Genomic DNA, 26,291 nt, shown 5'->3' on the forward strand with positions numbered 1-26,291 from the left:
AACCTAAGTCTCTTGTGCTACATTACTTTCACCCAGGTAGTCCATACCTGTCATATTTTTGTGTTATGCACGTGAAATTATTATGTTGGGGTATTCAGAAAACTAAACTCAGAGCTAAAAAGCAATAAATACACAAACCAGCTGTCCTACACCTTTTATAGCATATAATTGATTTTGCACTCACCTTTTAAGAAAATAGTATCATATTGGTCTTTTGTAGGTTCTGCGTGCTGGAGCAAGTCAGCGCCCTCTTACTCCCAATCAGGGTCAGCAAGGGCAACAGGCAGAGTCACTTGCAGCAGCTGCGGCCGCAAATCCAGCTTTGGCTTTTGGTCAGGGTCTTGCTACAGGCATGCCAGGTATATAAATGATGGATTAAGGAAAATAAAAATCAGTTTGAGTTAAAATACTGGTTTTATTAGAAGTAAAGTCTATTGTATCTTAAAATCCTGTTACATTTGTAATAGGCTGTTTGGCACTCATCTCTGTACAACTTTGCTTGTTTTAGTTGGGATAAAATCTTGGCACAACGTTTTTTCAAATACTAGAGGGTTTTTTTGCAGCTTATTTTAAGATGTTACATACTTTTAAATGTGTTTTTGCAATTCATGTATTTAGCTTTTAGTACTTCTAAAACCTCTTAGAAGTGGATAATGCCCCATAGATATGCAGCTCCGAAAGAATGCTGTTGTTAGTCACTTAGCTACAATAACAATCCTGAGTTTTAATGCTTAAAGAATTATTTAATGCAGAATAAATTTAATATTTTACCATATACTTTTTAACAGTGCTGAAATGGAGAATTTAAAATAGAAGAAAAAAGTAAACTGCTTTATTAACTCTGTAAAGGATGATGTGTTTGAAATGCCTACAGCATTTTTGGTACCAATGAAGCTTGCAAAATAACTAAAACAAAGCTGCATATTCTAACCTTTCAGTCTCCAGAGTGTTAGATTCTCCTCAGTAAAATAGTGTACGCTTAATAGCTTTTATTTAGAGAAAACATTCATCCTCGTGTATTTTCATTATTTGTATGTGATAATACAATGCATGTCAGTAAAAGTTAACTGCTGTTGAACAGTGTTGGAACTTTAGTACAACTGCATGAGCCAGAACAACTTAACCATTCTCCTTGTCCTCATATCGGTGCAAACATGTTTGAGGCTTTTCCTTTTGTTGTTCTTAGTTTAGTTATAGAAAGTGCTATCATCTACCTTCAGTTGACAGAAGTAGCAAGTAAACAAGCATCAGAGAAATTAGTAATAGGGCTCTCAATCACAGTTTTAATCACATTTCTATTGGCATTCTATTATTTATTACATTTTTTCTACATTTTCTACACTTTTGAATCATAACATGGAAGTACAGTGTAGAAAACATATCCTGAATACAAAATCAAACAGTTCAAATACAAGTTACTTTTGATTTTTTTTTAGTAATTTCTTTTCTATTTTTATTTGTATTCTAGTATGTTTTGTAAAGCTATCAGTTCTGTTAGAAATCACAAAGCCAAGAAAGTTCTGAGTTGATTATAGGCAGAGCCACGGTAATTGTACACTTATTTACTGTGTAGACAATATAGCTCATATCAGAACATCTAAAAGATAAAAATTGGGCAGCCTCGGGTGTGGTGCATTCACAGGATAAAGTCTGACCATGATCTCAGTTTCACATCATGATTAATGTGTTGTCCTCAATCAACACTACCCATGTTCTGATTGTGGATGAGGTGTCCAGTCTAAGCCTGCAAGATCTTGTATGAAGAGGGAAGGGGCATAGGAGAGCCAATTTGAATCCTCTCTTGTTTGTGAACTGTCATTTTTTCACTGAAATCTGATGCAGGATGGTCTTGATATCAAGGCAGGAGGAAATAGTTTGTATTGTGTCTCATTCTAAGGTTCTAGATGTATTTAATGGGATCTTCTTAGCAGGTTAGGAATGGCCCTGTTACTTATGTCTAATGAGATTGAGCGAGTAATGCTGAGGCCTTTTATAGGTGTATATCATTTACACATCACAAAAGGTTGAGATTTAACTGTAAGCAGATCTCAAATACTGTCCCTAGTCGAGGCCTTCCTCAGAAAACAGTCTCTTGACACTAATGCTCTAGCCCAATGGTCCCCAAACTTTTGGGGCTGCTGTGTGCCTGGGGGGCGGCGGCCGCGCATGCGCTGGGGGCCGAGGCGCAAGAATGGCTCAGGCCGGCCCTGGTCACTAGGCGGGCGCACAATAAATGTCCTGGCGGGTGCCATGGCACCTGCGGGCACCGCGTTGGGGACCACTGCTCTAGCCAATAATCATTCATTAGCAAACTGCTGGAGATCATGGACAAGAAGATGACCGACAAATGCCAATAGCAGCATCTTGCATCCTCTTATTCCTTTTCCTTAGATATCTCCAGTCTGTTCTCACACCTGGATATAATGTAGAAAACAACACACCAAGGTGGTCAGCAGTTTTAGTGAATCTTAAATGCAAAGTAGTTTTTAAGCTCAGATATTAATGTTCCATTATTCCAACAAAAAATTCAAAGACTAACAAGATGGTTTATTAGGTGATGAGCTTTCGTGAGCCAGACCCGCTTCCTCAGATCAAATAGTGGAAGGAAATTGTCACAACCATATATACGAAAGGATACAAAAAAAATGAACACATATGAAAAGGACAAATCAAATTTCTACCATTATTCCAAGTTTGTGTTAAGTGTACAACCTTGTCCTGCTCCTATCCCTCTCCCAAATACTCTTTTACTAGGGGGAAATACATATACAGAATTCATCTAGAGTTGATTATTTAGATGCTCATGTGAAGTGCACATATGCATCCTCTGCAGTCATTGCTTTTTAACTGTTTGTTTTGGCATCATCTCAGGAGTATTGATATGCAAAGACAGTAGATTCAAATAAACAAGTACAGATAAGTAACCTTTCCCTTACTAGTGCTGGAAAAAAATTTTATTGTGGCATACCAAAATTCACTAGAAGACATGTCATTGGATAATTATTACTAATGTTAGTAATAAGTATGTATAGTAACAGGTTGTTAGAAGTATTTTTCGACCATGCATTTTGTATCATTTCTAATTTTGTGCCTTCTTTACAGAACTTCACTAAAGCGGAGTTCAGTCAGAAAGCCTCACCCTTTTCTAGCGTATGAGTAGCAGCGATCTTAATGGTGAAGTCTGTGGCAGCATGGTAGTTTTGAGGGTGGAGCTGGCAGCACAGGCTATAGTTAAGGTTGTCTAACACTTTACATTATACAGTTTTCAATAGCTTATAACTTTTTCAAGCTTGAACCGTTACAGCTTGGAAATTTTCCATTTTTTGTGGGTTTTTTTCCTCAAGTTGAATTTTTTTAAAAAAAAATCAAAAACATTTCCATCAACGCTGAGAACCAGGTTAGGGAGAAGTGCATTGTTTTGTCAAAGCTTTTGGGGGGAAAAGTGTTTACTCCTCTTTAGTTGAGAAACCATTGCGCTTTCTTGGCTTAGAGCTGGTATTCAAAATTTAGTAGGAGGTACATTCTGTTGCCCCTTGAAAATCTGACCAAATTTGATTGAATTATAGGCCTCTGAAAATTGTTTGCACTTGCTTCATGCAAACTTGTATTAATTGGTATCATCATCCTGCAAAGATTCCAGAGGCGCACTGAGCATGTGCTAGTCCACAGCTTCAGGAGATGAACAGGATTTATCTTGAATTGTCCCTCCTGGGTGCTTTGGCATTGTAGTGACACCAGGTACTGAAATAGAGAGCAGAGAGTTCCTCCCTCCCTCCCTCCCACAGTGCTGTGGAAGAGGAGTAGGAAGCAGCCTGACTGAAGTGCATGACGGGTGGGAGACAATGACATACTCCATGCAACAAGAGCAGAAAGGAGTAGGGCAAAAGAATTTATAACCTGCAGAGCACATTCCCTACAGTCTTGAACTGAACCTCAGGTTCCAGAGTTTTGTAACTTTTTTTTACTGTCTAGCATTAGCTTTGGGAACTCACTTACAAAATGTGTCTCTCATAAGATAAGTCTGCTGGTAGCAGACCTATTCAGGGTTCCTCTTGTAGCTTCAGTGGTGGAGGTATGTGTTGAAATCCTAGGTTCCAAATTGTTTGATAATCCTCTTGGGGGTTTATATGGCTCCCCAGGGTGGATTTTTCTTTTTTAATTTGCTTTTTAAACAGTTTCTTTAAAAATGTAATTTCTGATGTCAAATGAGCATCAGGGTTGCAAAGTCAAGCACTCAAATTGGAAAGTGCAAGAATTAAGATTCTCAGTGCAACTTTATTCAGCAGTTTTGTACCATCTTCAATTTACAGTTTTAATGTACATTATTTCCCCCCCACCGGTTTTCTGTGTTAATTTGTGTACAGGATGAACTTGCTCTGGGATTGAATTGAAATTGTAGTGAATGTGGCTGTAGTCTCTAGGATCCTTGTATTATTTGTTACAGAGTTGAAAGGTCTGGAGTAAGTGAAAGGACTGCAGAAAGAGGGAAGATATTACAGGTTGAACCTCTGTAAACCAGGACTCCTTGCTCCAGCAACACCCATGGTTCGGCAGGTCCATGGATGTTCCAGGATCAGAGTCTCCCAGTGGAGGGTTGGTGGCTGGGCTTCCTGACTCTCCGCGGTGGGGCCAGGAACTCTGGCTCTTTGTGGCAGGGAGCTGGGGAGGAGCTGGATAGCCTGGCATAGCAGGGAGGGGGATGGTGGGACTCTCAGGGCAACAAGGCTGGTGGCATGGTGGGAACTAGCCAGGAGGCCAGCAGCTGGTCCAGAACTGGAGAGTGGGGGAGGGGGAGGCAGATATGACCTCTCCTGGTCTGGCAAAATCCCTTTCCGGGAACAGTCAGGTCCCAAGGGTGCTGGACCAGGGAGGTCCAACCTGTACTATGATTTTAGGCAGTTAACTACTGTACTAAAGATTTTGATTTTATCCCTGTTACAGTATGATGCTGCTCAAGTGACTTACAATTAGAGGCCACCCATTAAGTTTATGTTCTCAATCTTATGGGTACCTGACCTGGCATTAAGTTTGCAGAAGTTCTGAGCACTCACTTGATCTGGAACCCCAAGATCAGCATTGGGAGCCAACGCTGGCACTCCATACCTGTCTAGCGGGTTGTTTTCCTCTCTCCCCTCCCCCCCGACACCAGTCCTGGCTGTCTTATCAGCTGGCACCAGCCCCCAACTACAGCCAGCATTGGGCATTCTGTGTTGGTGCGCATGGTGCCCGGCCTTCTCCCTGGGTCCTAGCACCCGCCAGATCTCACCATGCTCGGCAGTGCGGTATGCTGCTACCCCATCACATAAATAGGATTGTGCGCAATAATTTTTCTAAGGACCGGTACTGGTCTGTGGACCACACTTTGGGAAATGCTGCGCTACTCCATTGTCAACAGGCACCGGTCACATCTGGCAGAAGCCCTGAACTCTCCCCCCATCTTATTAGGTGGAAAATGGGACAGGGGGATGGGGGCCACAAGCTGCACTTTTTACTGTAAAAGGGCCACAGCATGGTCATCCCAGTTTGAACCAACTTGCTTGCAAATGGAATGAATGCTCTGGTTTTACTTTATATACTGAAATAAAAATAAAGCAATTGTTTTTTTCCCCCCCCGTCTTACCGCTTCCTTTCAGGAATTACATACTTACAATTCCCTTTTCCATTTCTGAGGCCCTTATTTTGACTCTTTAATATTAGGTCCTTTATAGTGGATGTAGGTTTATAAGTATCTGTATTTTCCTGTCTCTGTGGTGTGGTTTGGAGAGAGGAGGAAATCTATTTTTCCTGGCTATGCTCTCTTGTTCATGCCTCCTTTATTTTTGCAATTTTCTTTTGTCTTTTCGTTTTCTCTTCTTCTTTCATTTTGAGTTTTTTTTGTTTTTGTTTTTTGTTCTCTTTCTTTCCCCTCTCTCCCACCAGCTAACAAAATGAAAATGATACAAACTTATTTGGTTTTATTTGGAGGATAAAATATTTTCTCTTTCAAAGTGAAACTGACTAAGACAGGGTCATTTTAATTTTAATATTTCCACCTGTTGTGTTGTCGTAACAGTTTTCTCCCAAAATATTTTTGAGTGAATTTTAAATGTGGTTTTGTCTGGAAATGCAAGAAACACTTAATCCCACTCCCAATTCAATGTATTAATTTTATGTGTGTGTAGTGATGGGGGCAAGAGTTGGTGTTTTTAGTGCTCTCTCTATTTACTTATACACAAATAATGGTAGAATGGAAGAAAAATAATATTTTTTTAAAATGTAATAAAAAAATACATTAGAAGGTTCCACTCAGCTATGGCAAATAGTTGCCACTATATCTCTTTAAACCCTGGAATCAGAAACCTGCTATTTAACACTGAAAGTGGGGGGGAAAAATTCTTCTAAACTTCACTGTCACATAGGCTTCCTATTTCAAAATAAATATCCCATTTGGGGCAGCTTAAGCGCTTGCATTTTGGGATGTACAATATTAGAGCTTCCCGTTTCATTGACATTTTTCCAGTGTGTATATATGGAAAGTATTTTCAAAATGGTTTTCTAGCTGTTTAGCTCAACCTGAAAATTAGTTGGCACTTGGGGAACATTACAAAAACATTGTCTTCTGGGTTTGTTCGTTAGCATTGAAATTGTTGGAGAGGAGAGATGCTGATCGATGCTTTTTTTTCTCTAAAACAAATGTTTTTACTTTAAATGTTTTATTTTATATTGTCTAGGCTATCAAGTACTAGCACCAACTGCTTATTATGACCAGACTGGTGCCTTAGTAGTAGGCCCTGGAGCAAGAACTGGCCTTGGAGCACCAGTCAGATTGGTGGCCTCAACTCCTGTTTTAATTAGTTCTGCAGCAGCACAAGCAGGTAAGTATTAAATCTGCTATACAATGGGTTGTTTTTTTCAAATTTGTATTGAAACTTCTCACTCAAATCATCTTTGAGGAATATTGATTATTAATTATGGTTCTTCCTTTATGTGTAAACCATGCAAAGATTGCTGGTTCTAAAAGATATGCCATACATGCTCTACTTTCCTTTTTCTTTCATGCCTTTCCCCATATAGGTACACCCCTGCAAATACTGCTGCTTTCAAAAGGTTAGCTTCCCTCCCTCTTTTTCCCTTTCACCCCGTCTTCCCACACATATTACAAGCACCTCCCTGTAAATATTGCTGCTTCTCAAAGATGTGCATTCGCTCCTTCCCCTCTCCCCATGCATATACATGCACTTCCCATCAGTCTCTAAAAGGATGCTTTCTCTTAGGGAAGCACCATTTCATTACTTCGGCCTGGCAGACGGTTATGGGTTGTCCTGGGTCCCCATGAAGAAAGCAGCAAGGATTAAATGTACAAAAAAGAATAATAGGAAGAAAGGGAGAGTGTAATATGACTTCAAAAAATTTGGTTCGGTTTTCTGCCCTTTATTAGTTGTAGGGTCTGGTGCTCCTGTTTGTTTAGCACATTGTACATTTTGTTGCTCCTGTAAAAATTAAAATTGTAATTCATGGCACCAGATGGATAAAATGAACCTGCAGAAAATTTCAGAAAAGACTGTTATGGCCCTCTCTAGCCACTTGTTTTTATTCGGAGCTCATATTTAACAGTTGCAGATGAAGGAATATTTCAGTTAATGTTAGCTACAACGCTGTTATCCCAACCATGATTACCAAAATCACATTCTGCACACAGTCATGTCTGTCTACACTGAAAATTTCTGAATTGCATTGACAATTTCCCACAGCCTTAATTATCCAAAAATAGAATTGTCGTTTTTTTTTCCTCTTGGATAATCAAGATTGTATAGTATTGCAAAGTATATTTTAGTCCTTAATTGAAGGTGTGCATATCTGCTTCTCTGGGAGGGATCCATGAACATAAGGTTAGCTCTGAATAGTCCATTTGCAAGGTCAAAATGTTATAGAGAGCCGTTATGATGATTGAAAACATGTGTCTTACAGCTGCAGCAGCTTCAGCTGGAGGAACAGCAAACAATCTCGCGGGAGCCACGAACGGTCTATTTCGGCCACTTGGTGCTCAGCCACAACAGCCGCAGCAGCAAACAAATAGTAGTCTGCAGTCTAATTCATTTTATGGCAGTAACTCTTTGACCAATAACTCCCAGAGCAGTTCCCTTTTTTCACATGGTCCTGGCCAACCAGGAAGTACATCTCTTGGCTTTGGAAGTAGCAGCTCCTTAGGAGCAGCTCTCGGCTCTGCACTTGGTGGATTTGGCTCATCAGGTAGGTTCTTAAATATAGTGAGGAGATTCTATGAGATTTGTACTTTAAGGAAAAAATACATGACTCTTGTGTCCACACTCATTTCCAAATAGCTTGAAAAATAGGTTATTTGGGTTTTAAAACAAAAATAGCTATATAATCTAGAGAGAAGAGCAAAAGTCTGCTTGATCCTCTAGCCTTTCTGTATAAGAAATAACTTGTTCTCCTCTTTTAATAAATTACTAAACAAGGTATTAAAAATGCACCTCGCTCATAAATCTCTCAAAAAAAACAATTACTTTCCTAAAATAAGAACTGTACTCAAGTCTAGACTTTCCTGTGTATTTATTTTTAGGTAGTTTCTCAGGCAATAACTGCATTTTATGATTTAAAATATTATAAAACCATTGATTAGCCCATTTTTTTTCAGGTTTTGCTCTTGATATGTAAGTCACTTTTTATGTCTGGAAATTTTCTTTTATTTTAAAAGTATTGATTAAAATAGCATCACCCCCCCTCCCCCCATATCAAATGTTGTGCTCATCTTTACAAAATATTTTAAAGGGCCATAGGTAGTCATTTTGAAAGGCGTTATACCCATGAGTGGTCCTATTGACTTCATTTGGATTACTCTGATATGTATAGTTAAGCTTGCCTGTAATTTTTGGCAGGGCTGCGGCCTTGATCATTATCACAGTGTCCCAAAATTGAATTTTCCATTTTGAAAAACACTATACGATAGAGACATAATGTTCTTGACTTATTTTTTAATTATAGCAGAAGCTTAATACATACTCTTTATTTACATAAGAGCAAGTGGAAAGTAGCTTTTCTTGCTGAAATCATTTATTCAAAAACTCTAGAAACTGTAAACTGAACTATCTTTGTAGAAAATCTCTTCCTCAGCTATATGCATCCATTAGCTATTAAATACCGCACTGCTTTGTTTACTAAGTGTATTTTAGAAAAATAACATCACTTAGAGTACACTAACAGTTTGCAAATGAATAAATGTTGGGGCAAAATTTTGAGCTTATACACTTAGTATTTTAAGTGTGGCACATATACAAGTTGTCACAACATTGTTTTGCATTAAAGAATATGAATAACATTCATTGTGATAAAACTATTGAAGCCAGGAAATCCAGAATCAAAGCTTACACTCTGGCCTTTAATTATGCTAATTTTTAAGAGCACCTAAATATGGCCCCTTTATTTTAAAAATAATATTTAGTTGTGTTTTCAGATAGATGGTCCTTGTTTACAAAGTAATTGTGCATTCCCATTACTGAACTTTTAATGGTACATCTCTCTGCTAAGCCACTCCATAATCTTCACGTGTACTAGTAGGCCATGAATTACACTAGACCTGGAAGGTTGGGTTAAGGTATGCAAATCCAGCTACGTAGCTGGAGTCAGCTACCTTGAGCTGAGTTTTGTGCCATCTTCACAGAGGGAGGCCGATGGGAACAAACGCTCCCATTGGCCTCCCTTACTCCTCACAACTGTGAGGAGTACCTGTGCCGACTGGAGCTATCCTCAGCATTTGATTTTAGCAGGTCTTACTAGGCCTGTTAAATCAAATGCCGGAAGATCTATCTCCAATACAGTGAGTGAAGATATGGCCTTAAACAGCCCCATTCTACTCCAGATTTGGTTAAATTTTATTGGCTGGTTAAATTAATCCTGTGTGCATATATGATATGCATATATAAATTTATAAGATAAAGATAAGACCACAATTTCCATAAATGTCAACCACATATCTGCCCATGATTGAAGCAAAAATGATCTTTATGACATGTCTTGAAAGTTAACCTATTGAGTCTCTGTTGGCCGCAGCCCCCATGCTGAAATCTCACAATGGTTATCTCAGCTGACTTTACTGACAGGGCAGCCCTTTGTGAGGAGAGAAACATTGTATTTTGAGAAGTACTGTGGAACTCTCAGGATAAAAGTTGCTACCTAAAACTGTCATTTTTTATAAAAAAAAATACTAATAGCAGCATAGATAACTGAACTGTACAGCTACTTCCTTGTAAAATTGTTAGTGCTTACCTGCCACAAATTAAAGGGGGAATTTGCTTAATAGTTGATTTGTCAGAGCACGTGGCTTCTGTCTCTCGTTCAGCTCAGTACCTTTCAAGAGCCAGGTACTAATCAGAAGGGCTTTGTCTACACTGCCATCTTTTGCTGACAGAGAGTTTGCAAATGAAGCGCTGATTAGCATTTTGTCGTGCTTCATTTGCATAATCTATTGCTAATCAGCGCTTTATTTGCATGCTCTCTGCCGTCAAACGCCAGCAGTGTAGACATAGCCAAGGAAAGAAAGAAGAGTGACAGGCAAAAATATAGCTCTTTCCTGTTTAAATAAATAAATAAATAAATAAATCTAATTTAGCGCTCCCAAAAAAATCTATGATAAACCTAATATCTTAGCTGCCTAGCTGGGAAATAAATAGTACAAACAGAGGCAGGCATTGAATGAATTGTACTGTCCTCTGCTCTCATATCTAAATTAGGCATACAAACCTACATTGAAAGATCATTGTTAAAATTGCAAATTCAAGCATTTAGTTAAGAAATGCTCAGTATTAAGGCTGCTTGTGCACCCTTAATTTAGGCCTCTTGTGCTCATGCATTAACTACAATTTTTAATTATGCAATCATGACCTATTTACTCCTCATGACCCCTGCCTTATTCAGTGCACTAGATGGATCTGCCTTTGGGGGTGAATCACGGTTGTGTAGTGAAGGAGATTCTGTATGACCTTTTATTTGTTGCAGAAGTTAGAAGATATATAGTGAGTGAGGCAGAAGAATGCAAAAAGAGAGAGCATGATTTCATGGTGAAAGCAGTTAAATGATGCCTTGAAGAATTGGATTCTATTCAGACATTTGCCACAGCGGTTCTGTGTGTTGCTGGGCAAGTCACTTAAATCAGACTTTTCACGGGGGATAATTAATTGTTCCTTAGTTTCTTGCGGCTGGATTTGAGACTTTGGGATCCGATTTGCAGAAGTTCATTCTCAGCTGCAACTGAAGGAAATACACACACTCATCTCTCAGCTATATTGAGGGTAAATTCATGAATATTTGGGAAGCACTAAGGATGTTAGATACCATGTAATTGGATAGTCATGTAATATCAAATTTTAGTGGTTACACAGCTATTTCATAGTCCCCAGTAGACCAGCTCCCCATGCAGACCTGCTCCTGCCACCTCTACCTGGAGGTGATCTGAGCTCCCCATGGAGAGAGGCTGCTCCATGGGATGCGGAGCAGCCTCTGTCCTCAGGGACCTTGGACCCCTCCCCACGGACAAGGGTGACAGACGGGAAGTGGCTGCTGCTGCAGAATAGCCTTTGTCACCCATCCCCCCCCGCCCGACCCCTCCCCTCTATTATAGGCAGCAGCATGGGGGAGAGCAGGTGGCTCCTGCCTCATCCACACACACGCACACACACACACACCTTTAGAGGCAGCGGGGTTGGGGGACAGGTGGATCTGCGGAACTAGCATGTGTGGAGAGCCAGCGTAAAAGCTGGCTCCTTATGCATATTGGCTGTCACCTGCCCCCCTTTTCCCCCACACTGCTGCCTCTCTATCAGAGGCAGCAAGATGGGGATGGTGAAGAGGGAGGCAGATCCAGTGCTCATGGAAAGCTGGCTTAAAAGGGTACTGAGGCAGAGGCAGCAAGGGTACGTGTAGTTGATAGCATTGACTGATAAGCCTAGGCTTATTGGTTAATCATGTAGTCGTCTACACATTGACATTCCTAGGAAGCACTCAGATACAATAATGAGAAATGCCACCGAGTAGCCCATAAGGAAATTGTGAATAGTAAATAAAATATGGGGACACTTCTTGAACAGTAAAAGGAAAAAAAAATTAAATAACTTCATTAAGAAATCTCTGTGTACTGAAAAAAAAACAGGCTTTTTGGAAAATAGTATGTAGTAATGTAATTAAAGATTGTATTGTAAAGCATACTCCCAAGGAGGCCAAATTATTATTAACATTAATTCTGGCATTTCCTGACTCTTGATTGGCTTGCATTTGCAACCTTAATAACATTCTTTTAATGTAGTTCTTTGTGTGCAATTTCTTTGTTTTTTAAAAAAGTCAGCTAAAAAAACCCAAAATTCTGACTTATGGCATAAAGTTGACACCCATATCATTCACCAGCAAGGTTGGTACCTTTAGACCCATTCCCTCCTCACGCTTCTCATTCCGGGCTTCATAATTTCCCCGTGGCTCCTTTTATCTAGTCTACTTGCCCAGCCAGGTCCAGTCCCATTCTATACCCCCCACTTCCCTGGCTCCTTGTCTGATATGTCTCTGTCCCTAGACTCCTTTTCCAGTGTCAGTGTCTTGTCTCTGCCCCCCCAATTCCTTGTCCCAGTCTCCACGTTGGCACCTCCTCTGATCTCCCTTGATTCTTTCTCCTTGGCCAGTCAGCTCCCAGTCCAAGTCATCTTGTCCCATTCAGTGTCTGGGCCCATCAGCAAGAGACCATAAGAGCAAAGAAGAAAGTCTCCATACTGTCAGTTCAGGTGTCCAGTCCTGGCAAAGCATGCAACTGTCCAGAGCTGCTCTTGCCCAGAAAGTTCTGTTTGGTTATGGGGGTAGGGGGTATGCCTACTGTAGACTTTTTCTCGGTTTTCTGTTGAGCATAAGCAAACTCTTTTTTCACAAAGGCTTATAACTTGAACAAATCTGGACAATTTTTACAGGAACAGCAAAAGGCTCATCCCTGACACAAAGGCCAGCCATATTTCAAGTTCCTGCTCCAAACCATGGAGATATGAGAGTGTCTTTAAAGAAAAGTTGCCAGAATTTAATATTAGTAAAACATAATCTTCACTAGCGCCAAACTTTCTGAAATGGCCAAACTGTTCTGAATGAAATTTTTCAAGACATGAGCTTAAGGCAGGAATGCAGCAAGGAAAATTTCAGCCCAAACCGGTGGAGTTTGGTAAACTTTAAAGCAACTGAAAAATAGGATTTTGTAGTGTGTGATGCTACCAGTCTTAAGAAGTGTTAAGTAACCTTAATAGTAGGCCTTGCTACCAGTCCCATCTGTTGTTTTTATGTTTCTACATATGTAAGGGCTTAGAATTGTCAGCTTTGATCCTGTCCTTTTTAAACTGGAGATGTGCTCATTATTTTTGCAACTCCAGCAACCTTAGTTACGTACACCAGTGTTCTAGAATTGTTCTAAAATTAAAACAGGAACTCTGTTTTAACATTTCACACTCTTCATAATATAGAATTTTTTAGTTTCTAAAATTTGTAAAATGGTAATTCATATGTATCCCTTAATTAATCCTAGAAAGTTAATCAGCCTTCTGGTAATACTGGGCAATATACCTGTTGGTCACTAATACAATTTAGCCTAAACTTCTAATCCATAATTTACCGTCAAGCAGTACCACAGTAGTATTTAAAGCTGTCCCCAGTTCCTCAGTTTATTTTGTTTACCCCACCCTGTGCTTCCCTACTCTTCTTTTTAATTTATATCCCTTTATGATCTTCCTCCAAAATATTCTGTCTTTGAAAGCCAACAATTCTCTCAGGGAATTTGAAAACTGTAGCAGAATTACTTTTAGTGTGGCCAGTTGGTTTCCACAGTTCTACGAGGTGTGTGACAAAGAGAAGTTCAGTAACAGCTGAGGCAAAAGTGAAGGAAATTCATTATTTTCTCAGATTTTAAACAAATAGTTTTATTTTATCCAGTCTGTTTCCTAAAACCAAATGGCACCAATTTGAATTATTTCATGTGGGGAATTTTTTATAGATATTAGTGACCATATTTTCAGCATCACTAGATCATATGAAGCCAGGACATTAAAACATAGTACTATAGTATACCTGTAAAAAGTCAGACATTAAATGTCAAAAGATTTGGCAATGACTCAAACACTTCCTTCCTTATCTGTGGTATGTGTATACCCATTTGTGATTTATTTAAAAATATGTACGGTTACCACAGTAATTGTATTTATCATAACAATTGTTTAATTATTGTGATCACATCTGTTATTGCCCAGCTGTAGTTGGGGATAGGTTTTATTCAGTTGACACTGTATGTAATTAGGGTTTTTTTATTTCTTCTTCAGTTGGCAGTTCTGCAAGTAGTAGTGCCACAAGGAGAGATTCTCTGTCTACTAGCTCTGACTTGTACAAAAGATCTAGTAGCAGCCTAGCACCCATAGGGCAGCCATTTTACAATAGTCTGGGATTTTCCTCCTCTCCAAGTCCAATAGGCATGCCTCTGCCAAGCCAAACTCCAGGACATTCACTTACGCCACCGCCATCACTTTCATCACATGGATCCTCATCCAGTTTGCATTTAGGTAAAAACAAAACAAAACCCTTTTTGTTTGTATGTGTGTATGTATTTCTATATGTGTAAAATATTGTATGTTGCATAAAAGCTGTCACGCTATCTTTGCTGTCAAACAGTTTTTAATTAGAGGGCCCAGTCCTGAAAGCTGCAAAGTGCACTGGAACTCTCACTGATGTCACAGTGCAGAGCACACAGCATTTTGCAGTATGGAGCCAATAGTTTGATTTTCTGCCATTCTTTATATTTGAAAAGTAGAAAGGAATGTCTAATGCTCAATAATACAACTATATTATTTGTAGTATATATTCCTTTCTACTATGTTCAACAGGCAAAAGTGTATTTTTTGTGCTTTGAGTGTATAATTTGCATTTATCAAAGACCCTTTAATATGAGCAAGTGTATTGTTTGATCGTGAAATAAATTTCACTATCATATGTTACGATAATATTAGGAGAAAAACTTAAGCAAAGATCACAATATTGAATGTATCAAAGGTTCATTTTGAATCAATAGGTCTGCTGCCTTGAGTTCAGCTACTTTTCTAGGACATCAAGAATTATCACCAAGGAGATAAAGAAAATCAAGTGATTATATATCCATAATGCATTCTTCCTGTGTTTTCCCCCTGCATTAGGTTATTTTCAATTCTCTGTTAACAGTAGTTCTAGAAACATATCATCCAGTAAGAATGTATGTGGTGGCTTGATCTTAAAACCACAATACCACATGCACACAAACCCACAAATAGGTATCTATTTGGAAGATCGTGTGTTCAGTTCAGGGTTACTTCATAAAACCTTTCCTCTTCTTCACCATAAATGTTTTTAGTTTTTACATTTGGATGCGTGAAATAGCACAATTATCAGAATGAGTTTCACTTGTCCCTATTGACTACTGTACATAGTCATCGATGCAGGTAGCAGGCAGCTTAATCACTGTATACTTTTTTACAAATTATAACAGGAAAAAATGAGAACTGAAGCTCTGAAGGAATTGACATTTCTTGAAGTAAGAAATGTGTAAGCGGTGATGTATTCATGTTAAGCATAATTGAAATATATAGTAGTTATAATTTAGTGTCCTCATCTAGTATGGCTTTATGGTTATATGCTGACTGTTCTAAATAAAAAAAATGGTTAAGGGAATATTTTAGAACACTTTTTTTTTTAAACTTGTTTCCCTTTTTCAGGTCTATAAATTGTACATCTTTATGGGCTGAGACCAAGCACAGACAATTTCAGCCCAATGGAAACTTTTCAAAAAAATTGCATCTGACAGTGGGATTATTGGTGGAAACTAGACTAGACTTAACTAAAGCGTTCACAATTAAAGAAAGCTGTAATTTAAATCCAAAATTTGGGGGATGTTACCAGTATACATAAAGTTGATGAAGCTTGTATGTTGCTTTCCATTTAGTGAACTATGTTAAATAACAGGACCCATTCTAGTTTTGGGAAAATATATAAGGTGTCATCAGTATCAAGGATTACACCCATCAGCAAAATTGCATTAAGTGCAGGGTTTAAACAGTTCAGATTGTCTGCCTCACAATGTATGATAAGCACAATTGTTTGTTAAAATAGTGTGCTGGATTAATGGCTAAATAGTTTGTGAAGTTATATTCTGAAAAGTGACTTTATAAAATGGACCATGAGATTCCATTCTTTACTTTATCACAAACATTTCCAGATCAAATCTGATCAGTGTACAAGTAAAGTTTAAAAAATCAAATTAAAATCTGAAAATCATTGTGTTCTTTTTAGGTCCCATAATTAACAATAATGAAGATTCAGTTATGCTGCTGCAGTCTGTCTCTAATGGGGTTGCACAAATATGAAGGTGGCCTGAAGTTGAAATTTAGTTACCTGTCACATTGATTCCCCCCCCCCCCCCCCTTGGGAAAGCTGTGTTGACTCAGTAGTGAGGTGCAAAATAGTAGCAACAATTGTCAATGATGTAAACAGATATGTCTCAATAAAGAGCTGGTTAAAGGAAGAAGACACTCTTATTCTTTGTTTCAGAGCAGAACAATACTTTAAGGCTGTGCTTGCACTACAGTTTTATGTCTGTATTTTGATAATTCCTGTCAGACACAGCTTTAATCCTCCTTTGGATCTGGTGTTGAAGTTTTGTCTTTCCTGCTGGTATGGCCAGGTCAACTAGGTGGTAGGGACTCAATTAATTCTGTCTGTACCACTGCAACAGAGTGCAACATCGAGTGGAGATGTTACATCTTTTATATACCCTCTTTTATCAGACACTTCTGCAAATGTTGACACAACCTTAAATAACCAACTACTCCTTTGGAAGAAATTAATGCTATTTTTAATTTTAATTTTTTTTATTCCTGCACCAATTCCTTTCTTTCCCACTTTGAAGTATGAGCTTACTTGAATTATTTTAGTCATTTGTCCTGTTATCATTACAATTCAAGCTGGTTGCTTGTGACTGTTCTTTTCTAATAGCAAATCTCATTGGAAATGCTGTGAATTAAATGATGCTGGACACTGAACTATCCTTTCACTCACAATGATAAAACTATGTAAGCTCAACTGGTTTTAAACCATGTTTAGTACAGCAAAAAAAAATTTTGTCAGCGTGCATGGTGCAAAATGTTTTAAGTATTCTAGATCAGAGCAGAGTTTTAAATGCTTTATTAAAGAAGCTATGCTTTGTCCATGTTGTTCAGGGAAAGCTGCTTAGCATAAATTGCTGAAATTGTTTTATCTTTACCATAGAAGTGGCCTGAAGAACAGGCCCATTGGCAGGCTATGTGAGGTACTATGTAGCTCCTCAACTAGAGAGGACTTCTGCAATCCAGATGTCCCAACTACTGTAATTGTCTATAAAATAGATTGAGATTATGAAAAACCCAGTAGTCATAGGGCTGTTTAAAATTTGTATTAGCCCAATTATTGTTTTACCATAGAGAAAAGCTCCCCTGTGTAAAGTCAGAAGTGGTAACAAATCAATGTGCTCTTTGTTTCAGTATTTGGCATACTGTGCATTTGATTTCACACTAGATGATATCTGTTTGGTTCACTTGTTAATAATTCCGTGTCTAAATTTGACCTTGGAGATTAGTTGGTAAACTTTTGTAGATAGTGCTTTGATTACTAAGTCATTGTCCAAGCTATTTAATTAATGGAGCAATGCAATAAGTATCAGCTGACCAGTTCATTTAAAAAATTGCCCTTTAGACCTCTGTTTTGGTATCAGTCTTCAAAGTAAGTTTATTTTTTAATAGAAAAAACCTGACATGGTAACATAACCAGAAGAACTTTAATAACTAACTTTAATAACAGTTTTGAAGAATTTACAGTGCTGTAAAAAAATAAATGCTTTATTAGGCAAATAACTGAAAGGTGTCTTAAACAATAAAAACAGCTGGGATGCACTTCTGCAGATGGTATTGGTTAGATGTTATTTTTTGTGCGCTAAGACTGTCTTAGTAGAATAGACGAGCAAAGTGCAAAGCTGAGCAATCCTTGTATCTATACCGACGCAGGGAGCCAGACTATATAAACAGTGAGCCGTTCTCTGGCACCACAGAGACTAACAAATATATTAGATTATGAGCTTTCGTAGGTAAAACCTACTTCTCATTTGACGAAGTGGGTTTACCCACAAAAGCTTAACACAACTATTCCTCTCAGCTAGAATATATAGTTACACAAAAATATCCATAATTTCTTTTATTTCAAGGTTCAGTTTCTTATTAAACTAGGACACTTCTTCTGGTGAGGTATTTTAGTATAGTTACAAAATTAACCACCTTATCAACAAATCACTGTTTTGTTTTGGCTTTCCATCAATTCTTAGCCAAGAAAAAATGGTGCTACAAAAGTTTAACAAATTCTCCATACTGATCAACTGTTGACAAATGAAGATGTCTCAGCCATACCACATTATGCTATGACTGGGGTAGGCAAAATTTTTGATGGGGGGTCACTCCAAGAATTTGGAAAGTGGTCGAGGGCCGAACTCTTCCAGGATATTAATGGAGGAGGTGCAGGGGTCTGGGATGGAAGTTGGGTGCAGAAGGGAGTTTGGGTGAAAGAGACAGTTGTGACCTGGGGCACTTGAACCGGCTGCAGGGGGTTGGATTGTGACCTAGGGCAGGGAATTGGGATACAGGAGGGTATGCAGGGGTTTAGGTTGTGAGCTAAGAAAGGAGGGGTCTGTGATCTGGAGCAGGAGATTGGGGTGCAGTATATGGGAAATCACATAAATGATAGCTCTGGATTGTGGATTTTGCAGTTAACTTCATAATAAAAGTAGCTGATTTTTAACAAGAAAAACAAACTTGAGATTAGAACATTTTTATATCCTTTTATGATGCTGTAGATCAAATTAGGGACCTGAACTACTTATTCCTTAGTATTAATTATCTTTAACTAATTAAAATACTTTTTTAGCTCATTGTACTATCCAGTGAAATATAAATGACTCCAGGTCTTCTAATATAGCTCAATCTTTTGCTTGCAGCTTCAGTAACTGAGCAGGTCATTCAAAAAAAAAAAAGACTTTGGGAGACTTTCATATATAGCTTACCAGCCCACTATAATAATGTGGTTGCCTAGTCTAGTAGATTGGTCAACAAATGGTTACCACAACCAAATGGTAGGTTGGTTTAAAAGGAAATTGTCCTGATAGAATGTCCTCCTTTACAGCACATACTTGAACTTCTTTTTGCAGAATTAGTAAGTGATTTTTGGTTTGGGGAATGGAGAAGGTTTATTGTTCTCCTGTGGTAATAAGAAGGGTCTTTCGAGTTAGTAACTCCCTCTCTCACTAACTTCAGGGCAAACATGTCTTTTCCCCCCTCTTTTTTTGTTTTTTTAGTATCTGTCAGTATAGTAGATGCAAGACTTTTTCAAGTAGAAATCGAACTTTTTCATTATTTGATTGTATTAAAATTAGGGATGTAAGCGGCTGCTCGAGTAGTCGACTATCCGATAAGCTTAGGCTTATCAAGTAGTTGAGTCACTGCTCGACTACTTACTTCCCCACCCCTTGCGGGGGTATCAGGAGCCAGTGTTGGGGGGAGCCATCTTAAAAGCCCATTACCCCCAGCACCATCTCTGTGAGGGGCAGGAGAGGCAGAGCTGCAGTGGTCCTGGAGCCAGCACAAGCTGGGACCGGACCGCTCAGTCCCAGCTCATGATGGCTCCAGGAGCCACCCAGGCTGTAGCTCTGCCTTTTAAATGTAGTAAAACTCAACTGGCTTTTACATTTTAAAAAGCAGAGCTGCAGTTGTCTGGGGCTGCTGAGTCTTGGTTCACACTGGGTCCCAGATCTACCCTCTCTGCGGCTCTGCAGTTTAAATGTAGTGGGAGCTGGGCTGCCTGTGCATCCAGCTCCTACTACATTTAAACTGGAGAGCTTCAGCTTATCAACTAATCATGTACATGATACAAATTGTATCGAATCCACAATGAATCAGTTATCCACTTCTTAACATCCTTAATTAAAATAGCAGTATTTATTTTAAGTATCCTAATGTAGCAGGTAAAATGCATGTTGTCTGGTATTTAATTATGGTGATATATGCTGGGTACAACATGGAAGATGATGCTGATGGATGTGTGAGGCGAAGACAGTTGGGCAGCTATAGGTGAAAATACTGGCAGAGCAGATGAAACAGGTGCTGCACAAAGTAAGATCAGTTCATGTATAAGTAGGGAGGGACAGTAATATAGAACTTTCAAGATGAAATTTGATGTAGACTATTGACAGCCAGTGAAGGGATTACCATAAACTTCAAGTAAATAATTCTAAAACAGCCAGAGATATTTCAGAACATTTTAATGCTCTATTTTCAAATTTGTTTCACATACATGTTATGCTTGCAAAGCTTGGGATGCTGAAGTCTTCTGTTTTTTCCGTAGAACAGGTATACCATAGGCACTGGTGGCACAAAGGCTCCAAAATGCCCTTCAGCTATGCTATAACTGACTACAGAATGAACCTAGGGCATAAAGGATAGTTCAGTTTCTGTGGCCTATTCAAATCTTTGGCCAACTTTGAGATTACCAACCAAGGGTATGAGTTAGTGTCATTTTGAAGTAGAAACTTGCCCCTGAGCATTGGACTGAGACACTCAACTCTAAAGTTTCTATACATTTGTACACCTGTTATGTTGTCCCAATGAAAATTCTTTTCCCTCTTGTCCTTCAATTTGAAAAAAAGAGATTGTGGGTAGGTGTGTTTTGTCTTTTATTAATATAACCAACAATATTTTCTTAGTTGTGGTGGTCTAATAGGCAATGGGGGATGGGGATTGTTTAAAACATAAACAGTTTTAGTACCACTCTTGTTGCTTGCTTTTAAAGCTTGTTTACTAACAAAACTGCTTCATTGTAGGAGGGCTGACAAATGGTAGTGGTCGCTATATCTCTGCAGCACCCGGAGCGGAAGCAAAGTATCGCAGTGCCACGAGTACCTCCAGTCTTTTTAGCTCCAGCAGCCAACTCTTCCCACCTTCACGTCTTCGTTATAGTAGGTCAGATATTATGCCCTCCGGACGCAGTAGGTTGCTGGAAGATTTCAGAAATAATCGCTTCCCTAACCTTCAACTAAGAGACCTTGTTGGCCATATAGTTGAATTTTCTCAAGACCAGCATGGTTCGAGGTAAATGTTGTAGTAAAGCTTATAGCTGAAGTAATATTTATAAAGATACATCAATTGAGTTAAAGCATTTCATTTTTAATTAGATTGTGATTGCCCCATTGTGAAGTATCTATCATTTTTATAGACATAGATTTTAGAATACTGCTGCATTTAAGTATTGCAGAAAGTGTTTCACTAGCCTCTCTGCATATCAGGAAGAATTTTACCATAAGGAAAATATACCATCCTTAAGTAAAATCAGTCTTTCTAAACCTTGATTGTCTTAAGCATCAGGAATACCTTGGTAAAAGAATGTAATCATGAAGTGAATCAAACAAATTTTTAAGTTTTACCACACCAGATACTTAGCTGTCTTATTTCGCTTTTTTTTTTTTTTTTTGGGGGGGGGGGGGGGGGAATAGTAGTCAGGGATCTGCCTTTGCTAGGGTAACAAATTGCCAGAATTAGTCAAGAGCAACTTTTTCTTCAGCCATGCTTTTAATATAACTTTAATCATCAGAGTTATTCTTAAACACATCTATATTTATATTTTAAAACTATTAAAATGAAAGTGTTGCATCTAAATACAGCCTACTTAAATGTCCCAATTTTGATGATTTGAGGTCTCATGAAAATAAATGTGGTGATTTGTAGCATTTGAGGTTTTCCTTTGTTTATATAATGGCATGTAAATTTCTCTTGCACTTAGATTCATACAACAAAAACTAGAACGAGCTACTCCAGCTGAGCGACAGATGGTATTTGCTGAGATTCTGCAAGCAGCATACCAGTTAATGACTGATGTATTTGGAAACTATGTAATACAGAAATTCTTTGAGGTAAGTATATACTTTAATAAGCATTTTTGAGCATGCATAAAGACTGTATGTAAATGTTCTTTTCCAGTATTGTAACAAATACTAACTATACACTTACTACACACAGCACCTAATTTTGAAGACTGCTTAGCAGTATTTCCTCTTCAGTGCACCCCAAGAAAAGTGGGAATTTTTCCTTTGTGGTGGTGGTCTTGGCATGGCCCTATCCTAATTACAGTTTTTCTTTCCAAAGTTATGGTATAATCATGTTTCAGAAAGCAAGCTGAGTGCAGTTAGCCTGACTATTGGAAGGGGACACAGTAGTTACCATATCACTTAGAAAACTTTTTTGTCTTGACTAGGAAGAGATGACTTCTAAAATTGCTTTGAAAACAGTTGTACTTCATTCACACTTTGCAGGTGAACCATTTTTAAATGAGCTAGACTAAATAATGTTTTAACAATGTTGGGAGAGCAATTCAAGAAATACTGCTTTAGACTCACTTTATTATAGATAGAGGCATAGAAGGTCTGTGTAGTTGCTTAATGTGGCTATATAGAATAGGAATGGTAAGTGTGTAATTTGTTAATCATGTCAACAAAAATTTTGTCGTCAACATGATTAGTCCAGAACAGTTAGCACTGCAACCGCTTAGTAGCGGCTCACACCAGGTCCCAGCAACTACCCCTACTGCAACTCTGCACCGGAGGCAAAAAAAGAACAGCAAGCAAATGGTCTGGTAGCACTTTATAGACTAACAAACCATGTAGATGGTATCATGAGCTTTTGTGGGCACAGCCCACTTCAGATGACTGGAGTTATGATTAGAGGATAAGGAAACTCAAAATAAATAGGGGAAGGAAAGGGGAGGGGGGACATGTTCTGTTGCCCACCCCTCTACCTCTATGCATAAAGTATCAGGAGAAAGGGTGTTAAACCTTAGTAGAGAGAAAGTGGCTTGGGTGAGCCCTGCTGGGGGGAAGGAGGGAGACAGCTTGGGCAAGCCCCCCCCCCCCCCCCCCCCCCCCCCCCCCGCCCCCCAGGTTGCTTATTTTTAAAAATATGGTCACCTGGGAGGGGAGAGAGACAAGTGTCAAGGTCTTTACTTTTCTTGTTTATTTCTCTGTTGAAGCTGGAACTACTTTTCTTGTTTATTTCTCTGTTGAAGCTGGAACTATGACTTCAGGTTTTTTTTCTTTTTTTCTGGCTGCTTCGTTTTTTCATGCACTCTCTGGTGACAGTTTGCATTACTGCACCTTACCAGAGACAGGCTCTGGAGCAGCTCTTGCTGGTTTGCTGTCTTCTGCGATTAACGCGAGTTAATTTTTTAACAAGTTAATTCTGCCCCTGCGTTAATCACAGGTGTTAGCGCCCACTAATTGACAGCCCTTAAATAAATACATTTGAAAATTGATGCTAGCAATAAGTCATTCAGCTGCCATCCAACAATCATGGGCTGATACGAGGAGGCAAAAAAAAAAAGATTTAGGATTCTCATAATGACCTCAAAAGTGGTTTTGTTTGAAAAATCGTTTTGTTTTCAATTAATTTCTAAGTGGAATAATGGTGTGTTTGTTTGGACGATCCTTAACTGTGTATCTCCATTGTTTAAAATATTTAGTTTTACTGTAACTCAGCTTCTCATGGTTTCTCGGGTTTTTTAAAACAGTGCTCCTATATGGATTTAACATGTAGATCTATGAATGTACTTTAAACTACAACCATAGCCCAACAAAGTTGTTTTGTTTGAGTTGCTCAATGACTGTTCCAGCTGCAGAGAACTATGTAGTCCATCTTCTTTTTCTGAATTCAGATTCACTATGTATCGTTGCTTCACTGCAGGTTCATATCCTTCATCCTCTTTCTCTCCACCCCGGCCACCCCATTCCTATCCTCTATGACAATGATCTCTGCAGAGTTATTGGAATTTGATTCTTTCCATATTTACATACTGATGCATTGAATCAGAATGCCATCACATCATCTAACCTCTACAAAGTTGCCTCTGCTTCTGTGTGTTCCTCTGCTTTCTAAGGTTTTCCCTTTTTTTCCAAATAGGGGAGGCATCATAGAGCTGGAGGAGTAGCCAGGATGGGATTTTGGAAAAGGATGCAGCACTCCTTTCCACATTATCTCTGCATGCTTTTGTAGTTTCTGTATACCACATGCTCCATCTTTTTCCCTGTGCAGATTAGTTCACAGGACCTGAATGCCAAAAAATCATGTGTGCATGATTACAAGGATATTGTCATGATATACAACTGCATCCTTGCAAGGCAGGGGTTCTGAAAAATACTTTAACCATGGTAGATAACCAGCTGAACTAGGGATGTAAGTGAATAGCCAACTATCCAATAAGCAAAAGCTTATCAGATAGTCAAGTAGTGACTCGACTAGTCACTTCCCTCCTCCTGCCCCCATCGCTGCCTCTGTCAGTGGCAGCAATAGTTGGGGAGCAGGAGCTGGTTCTATAGGGAGCCGGCTTAAAAGCTGGTTCCCCCCAGCACCATCTCCGGGGGGGCAGGGGAGGCACAGTGGGGAAATGGCGCAAGCGGGGACTGAAGCAGTCCCACTTTCACCAGTTCCCGCTGAAGTGCTGCCGCAGCGGGAATATCAGACAGGCAGGGACTGCTTGAGTCCCTGCTCGCCCTGTGCTCCCTGCAGCACCCCCCTCCAGAGGCAGCAAGTGTGGGGAGACAGGAGCTGGTGCTGTGGGGGGCCAGTTCCCCCCCAGCACAGTCTCCGTGGTGTCGCCTGCCCCCCTCCCCTGCTACCTCTATCAGAGGCAGTGGGAGGAGGGGGAATGGAGGGAGGCTGTCTGCCGCGAACAGGGCTGTTCAGTCCTAGCTCAAGCCGGCTCCTGGACCTCCCTCCATTGCGGTTCCTCAGAGCAGGCCTATTAAATAGTCATATAGCTGATACAAATTATGTTGACTATACGATTAGGTAGGTAACCTGAACGTAGGAAGGTCGGGTGGGTTCTGGAGTGGACTAGAGGATAGGGCATTTACCTGGGGATGGCAGCAATTTAACATCTTTAAGCTGAAAACAAACTCTTACCAACGCTGTGGTTGAAAGTGCTCCCAAAAAATTGAATGCATAAGCAGGCAATACTCCCTCTGTACAAAGAATTTGAGACCACTGTTAAAGTTCTGTCTGGTTCTAGTGTTTATAGGTAGAAAAGCTGGAGAGAGAGATCATCAAACAGATATAAGAATTATTCTGAGGAGTGGAAAATACATCTTATGCTGGACTGCTTTAGTCTGAATTTCAACGAGAGGGATAAAAAGCAACTTGACTATAGTCCTCTAAATACATATTCCAATATCTGATATTAGAGGGATGTTTAATTTAGTCAATAAAATTCTAACACGAGTCAGTGGCTAAAAGATGAAGTTAGAAAACTTCAAATTAGTGATGAATTGCAAATTTTGATAACAGTTGTTCAAGTGATTATGCATATCTATTCCCGTTAGGTGTGTGTGCGCTGTGTACACAGTCATCAGAGTTTTTCCCCTTGGAATGGCACTTCAGTCACACTCAGTATTTGACCCTGCCAGCCTGATGTTGCCTCAGTTTTTCTTACCACCAGTGGTAGTAGTTTAGCGTGAGTGAAGGAGATCTTCCCCACTCCGCTTTCTGTTTTTTCTCCCCTGGGTCTCGGGCATGCTTCAAACTCTGTAGATCCTTTCTCAAGCCAATGCCAATGGGCAGCCCCCACAAGTCTTGCCTCAAGTGTCTGGAGGAGGGGCAAGATTTCCAAAGGGTTTCATCACAGAACTAAAAAGTTTGGAGCTATTGTTGAGGAAGGTAATTCAGTGGCATGTATCTCTTTACAGGTCTCACTGAACACAGCAGCCTCACTAGTGCACACCATCTCTTCCAGAATCACCCCGAGGTGTAGTTCATGACTGCCAGGCTCATGCGTTCCACCCAAAGTCCAGCAGACTCTGCAGGACCATGCCCTTTGATGAGGCCAGCCTGTTCTTAGAGCAAACTGATTCCAGGCTGTATAGCCTCGAGGACTATGCTGAAATCGCTGGGGGGAAGGAGGGGTGCCCTGACTATGTAGTGGAAGCATTTCAAGCCGCAGCTCTCTCAGTACATGCCACACCCTAAACAGGATTTCTCTAGGAAGTGTGACAGGAACAATAGGTGCAAGCCAGCACTACCCTTTCCAACCAGGGCCAGGATGTACTACTTTATGCTCTAAGCAGGTCTTTTAAAGGTATGCCTGGAAGCAATATATCTGCTTATGGACTGGATCTTCGCCCTTGTTTTTTGAATTGTGTATCCCAC

General features: G+C 39.5%; 1 protein-coding gene across 7 annotated transcripts in view; it reads left to right on the forward strand.

The window, feature by feature from the left end:
- PUM2 (pumilio RNA binding family member 2) overlaps nt 1-26,291 on the forward strand; it is a 128,913-nt gene that overhangs the window by 88,113 nt on the left and 14,509 nt on the right. For 6 of the 7 annotated variants that reach the window (XM_006137572.4, XM_075923436.1, XM_075923433.1 and 3 more), the window contains 6 exons: nt 221-359; nt 6,711-6,854; nt 7,948-8,229; nt 14,331-14,567; nt 20,927-21,194; nt 21,883-22,012. In XM_006137572.4, coding sequence (XP_006137634.1) covers nt 221-359; nt 6,711-6,854; nt 7,948-8,229; nt 14,331-14,567; nt 20,927-21,194; nt 21,883-22,012 — 1,200 coding nt within the window. The remainder of the gene's footprint in view (nt 1-220; nt 360-6,710; nt 6,855-7,947; nt 8,230-14,330; nt 14,568-20,926; nt 21,195-21,882; nt 22,013-26,291) is intronic. The other variant, XM_014580846.3, reaches the window with a different exon arrangement.

The sequence above is a fragment of the Pelodiscus sinensis genome, chromosome 3 (genome assembly GCF_049634645.1).
Source record: "Pelodiscus sinensis isolate JC-2024 chromosome 3, ASM4963464v1, whole genome shotgun sequence".
Taxonomy (NCBI): Eukaryota; Metazoa; Chordata; order Testudines; family Trionychidae; genus Pelodiscus; species Pelodiscus sinensis.